This window comes from Limulus polyphemus, unplaced genomic scaffold (assembly GCF_000517525.1).
Source record: "Limulus polyphemus unplaced genomic scaffold, Limulus_polyphemus-2.1.2 Scaffold107, whole genome shotgun sequence".
NCBI classification, from domain to species: Eukaryota; Metazoa; Arthropoda; class Merostomata; order Xiphosura; family Limulidae; genus Limulus; species Limulus polyphemus.
Window position 1 is genome coordinate 903,076 of NW_013665717.1, and position 5,282 is coordinate 908,357.

A 5,282-nucleotide genomic window follows, 5' to 3' on the forward strand; every position below is an offset into this window, starting at 1 on the left:
GAACGTCGAATCTGAATCACTTGAAAAAAACACGGGGGTGCTTAACTTTTTTCCAGGTGTATAGTTGTCCAGTACATTTTGTTTTATTATATTGCCAAATACTAAAGCCTATTTTATTCAAATAATTTACTTACTGGAATTTATCTTGAGGAAAAATATTTCTTCTAAAAGCAATCCTGTTGATATATAACAGGTTGAAATTTTTAAGAGTAAAATTACTTTCAATACATTTTTGATTTGATATTTTAGTTCTTTTATACTTGATGAAGGAAGAGCAAAAGTTTTATTTGATGAAAAAGTGATTATTCGAGTTGGAAAGACTAAAGATGGTGTTCACATTGATCATGAAGCTGCCTTAGATGATGCAATAGAATCTGGAGCAGAGGATGTGCAAGAAACTGAGAATGAAGATGGAGTACCTAATCTTCAGGTAGACATTTAAATAAAGTTTCTAGTATCAGGAACAAGAAGACAGAAATTTAAATTTGTATATATTGTTTATATAACTAAAACAAAAATGGTATTTATATAATATTTTTCTGATTGTGAATAAAAACACGAGTAATACAAATTGATTATGCACACAGAATATCAACTCAGATTAGTTCAATTTTTCATAGAGTATTTAATTGAAATTGCATCCTTTCATTATTTTCAACATAAATGCTAATTTAAACTCACCATTATCTTATTACTAACAATAATTTAAGAATTTTTCATAATGCCCCCAATAAAAATTTGCTACAAAGAATATTACTGAAACAATGGTTTAATGTATGATTGAATTGTAAAGTTTTGTTTATCTTGTATTTCATCATGAAATGGATGGTTTTTGGTATAATCACAATGACGTTTTTTGTAGAATTATTCTATATGCTTGTTAGAAAGATTACCAACTTTCCTGGAAGAATAGCTTTCTTAGGATTGGTCAAATTATATGTAATAAGCAGACTTAAAATTAACTCTCTTTTTTTCTCTTACACATAAAGTGCATTGATAAAAAATGTTTATAGTATCAGAAGTTGCATTTAAAAAAAATGTAAGTCGTATCAGTTGCTTTTTGAATCTGATATGTAATAACAACAAGAACAAATATGTTGTTTAGTTAAAACTCAGAACACTACTTTTGTTCTTACATTTTTATTTCTCAATTTAGCTGAAAACTTTACATATTTAATTATATTATTTTAAATTTTGAAAAGTATTTCAAAGTTGTTTTTATTTTTTTCTTCAGTTCATTTCATCTCCTGCTGAGTTTCCAAAAGTAAAGAAATATCTTGAGCAGGCCAAGTATCCAATTGAGGAAACTGGTTTAGAATTTTTGCCTCATGTACGTGTGGCTCTTAGTGAAGAACATATGCAATTAACTGGACAACTGATAAATTTACTAGAAGATATACCAGATGTTGTTAAAGTTTTTGATAATATTGAATGATTGGAGTTATATGTCTTATGTTTAGTAGTTTTACCTATGAGTGGTTTCATTTTTAAAAAGTTTGTTATATAAATGCACATACATGTAAAAAGAGAAATTGTGGAGTAAAATACATGCAATTAGACAATTATTCTCTGCAGTTCCTTAGAAGTAAGGTACTAGTGATTAACATGTAACAATATGTAGAGAAGACATGTTTAATTTTTTTCAAATTTGATGTGTTTACAAAATACTTTATAAAACAAGAACTTGACGTTGTTTCTTTAATATTTATGTAAGCTACATTTATACAAATTATCTAGAATTCCCTAAACTCCTAATCATTTACAGAGAAATTTTAATGTTTACTACATTTAGCTAATTACATCTGTAGAACTACTAGGATCTCTTGTAATGCATCAACTCCTTATCATCAAGAATTATGTAAATTTTTATTGGTTCATTGTGTATGCTATGTCTAATTTCATATACAAAATTGTAGGAATGCTCTAACTTTTGGTTAAGTAAAGAATATATAGTTAGATAACTTTTTTTTTCCATGCTGTTTTAATATCATACAATTACGTTTTCCATAGGAATTTTAAATACAATTTTATTTATATGTGGGCTTATTTTGTTGTAATAAACTTTTTTTTTTAGGATTATTAAGATTCTTTAGTAAAACACAATGTGCAATATAAATAAGCAAGCAAAGCTTACCTGAAGATCTAAGGTAGATTATAAAAGAGATTTTTTTAGTCTGTTTCTCTATATTATTCTGTATATTAGTGGTTAATTCCGATATCTAGAAATGCATATAAAAAATTCAAATATTCCAATAAATGTTGTTATACAACATGGAAGTTATAATGCTGTGGTGTAGTTCCAATACTGGTTATGATCTTATATTGACACAACACACAAGCCAGTTGAGAAATCATTTTGGGAGAGCAACATCTCTCCTGTTCATAAAATCAAGTATAATTCCTACAAAAATGATTTCTGTTTTAATATGACCTTATTGAATATTTCAGTATTATGTTGGGACAGTAAGAAATTTGTCTTGCTTTATCATAAATCTCATTACATTTCAAAAAAGCATGTTTGAATTTTTGTAAAGGTATGCTTTTGTGTTATGAGTACTGAAACAATGTGTTTCATAATCATAATACAGCTTGTAACTTTTTGTACATAAGTCATTCAGACATTATGTCATAAACTACTAGACACAGGTTTGTAGCTAAGATAATGTTAGCAGCAAATATTTAGGCTTATCTGTTTTGGTGGAAACTCATTTATATTGTTTAGTAGAGAGAAATTGGTACAGGAATGATTAACATTGTTATAATAAAACTAAAATATTTTGAAAAGGGAATTGTATTTTAACTGAATATTCTTTAACATCATTAAGTTACAGTGTATATAATTTATATGGTATGTATTTTTTCATGATTCTAATACTAAAGAAGTAAGTACAAAAATTATAATAAAACTTGTAGGGAGTTTTTAACAGTTTGAGCATATACTTTACTATAATTTCAAGATTCTAATTACTAAAACATTAATTGATATTTTTGGTGTTAATTATCTTCTAACTCAATAGAAAGGATAAAATTGTTCAAAATAAGTATGTTACGTAGGGTAATATAACACTAAGTTTTCATAGCAGTGTACATATACATATAGAAGTGTTTTTTAGATATGTAAAGCAAGTCAAATCAACTTCAGTAGTTTCAAATTTCAGTTATAGGATTTTAAGCATTACACGAAGGACCATAGAAATCTTGTTTCCTTTAAATTGAAAGGATAACTAACTGGCAAAATCAGTGACAAAAAGTCATTATCAGAGTTGCTGTTCAAGTAGTATGTTATTGAAATACATAGAAAAAAAAAGGAAATATTTTGACTCTAATTTCAGCTACCCCTTAAGAAGAAAACTGTGAATGTTTGCCATTTTGTTTCTGTTAACTAAGCTGACTGAAATTAGTGTTGTAGAATTTAAGTTTTTTTTTTATTATTCTGAGCATTTCATTGAATACATAAATATCGACTTCTAATCATTGATCTTACCAGTCCTCCTTTACTGTATATTTATCTATTTCAAAAATATTAGTACGTCTAACGAGAGGAGATAAATAAATACACATTGCTTTTTTTTTGTTATGCTGATTACAACAAAATTTTATCTAGTTGTTTTGGATTTGTATACAAGAAACATTTGTCAAACAGTGACTCATAAATATCTAACCATTTATCTCTCTTTCATTACTCTGCTCACATATTCTTCAGTCTTTTGCTTTTTTTGTGAATTTATTATAAAGTTAATTTTTTTACTACAGTTTTTCTTAAGTTGGGGTATCTTGTTGGGTGACAACATTGATATTTTTCCTTATTTTGATGACTAAGTTAAATTAGTTTTAATATAAATATTATTCAGTTGTGTAAGATTTCTTTCTTGAAAATTTTTATTTTAATCCAACTTCTGGCAATGGTAGAGCCAATGGTCTATTTCTCCTTGTTATTAAATCTGTATTTGATGTATTGAAAGACAAATTTGTCCATGTTGATTGCTTATTGTGATCTTCATACAGTTGTTTAAATGCTTTTGGGATAAGTTGAAATTACTAATTCTATTTCTATGTGGGTCTTATTGATTATGATTTGCTTATAATTTTATTTGTCTGGATTGTAGCTTTCAGGATTCCTTGTTTATTGGTTAGTCTGTTTAATCAAGTATGTGTAAAGTTCTCCAAGTTAACACCAGTTGCTTAAAATACATTATCATGTCTGCCTCATGTGCCTTTCTCCTTTCACTGAAATAATGCATGAGAAGATCTGTGTCTTCCATTGTTTTGGCAAATATGCTTTAGTTGGCTGTCAAGGAATAGTTACTTTAACACAAAACTGTTCCTGCTTCATAATGATCTGATCCTAAGGCTATTAAAGAATCAGTATTTAGCCAGTTGTTTGCTAATCTTGGTGAAATGATAATTTTAGTATTTTATTCCTTGGATAATGTGGTTTAACTAGACTTGCATGAAAATTCAGCATGACCTGTTTTGTTGGAAACATTCTAGATATTCTAAACTTCAGTCTGTTTTAGTCACAGTGAGACCAAGATTATCAGCTGGTTTCTATTTTCCATGCAATCTAAAGCATTTGCTCCTTTCTTTGTTTAAGCTGTATTATGCTTATGTTACTGGAAGTTTATTGTATTGATCATTCATTCATGACTCATTAACATTTCTATGCAATGTTACTTCACTCAACTTTCCAGACTGAGCTTTGGACACATTTGATTACTAAAACAATTACTCTCCTAATCTGGAATTTGAAAAAATGTATACAAAACTTTTTACCTTTTTCCATAAAAGTACCTTTATCCTTTAAAAGTGCATGCAAATATAAACATTAAGTCATTTTATTTCAGAAACTGAACTTGTATTTTATAAAAAATATACTTTTTATTTTTTCTTTAATTTGTTGAAATTATAAAGATCTTATTTGTGTTTTATGTTAAATAACTGGATTTGTTTAATTATTTAACACAAGGATTATGAGATATTTCTCTCTTTTATTTTAGTAAGGGACATACAGTATACAAGTCTAATAAAAAATAAACATAGAAATAAAGTCAAGATTCTTTATGGAGATTTCTCCCTTATTCTTAATATTACAAAATCATTTAGAAAGTTTAAAACTTGCATTCAATGTGTCATTACTGAACTTTACATCAGCAGTAAACAGTAAGTACTTTCTTTGTGATTACACTTGTATTACTTTTTGTTCCATAGGCTGGGTTATTATCAAGTAATGCATATTAACACAAACCATTCAAAATATTGCTATTATCAAAACTACATCTTTC

The 5,282-nt window shown here is 27.3% G+C and overlaps 1 protein-coding gene across 3 annotated transcripts in view; it reads left to right on the forward strand.

Annotated features, from left to right (window-relative positions):
• LOC106470872 (probable transcriptional regulatory protein Pmob_0807) overlaps positions 1 to 4,880 on the forward strand; it is a 16,255-nt gene extending 11,375 nt beyond the window's left edge. For all 3 annotated transcript variants that reach the window (XM_013931452.2, XM_022400225.1, XM_022400228.1), the window contains exons 5-6: positions 250 to 430; positions 1,235 to 4,880. In XM_013931452.2, the coding sequence (XP_013786906.1) occupies positions 250 to 430; positions 1,235 to 1,435 (382 nt within the window). In that variant the 3' untranslated portion in view covers positions 1,436 to 4,880. The remainder of the gene's footprint in view (positions 1 to 249; positions 431 to 1,234) is intronic.
• The last annotated feature ends 402 nt before the right edge of the window (positions 4,881 to 5,282 follow it).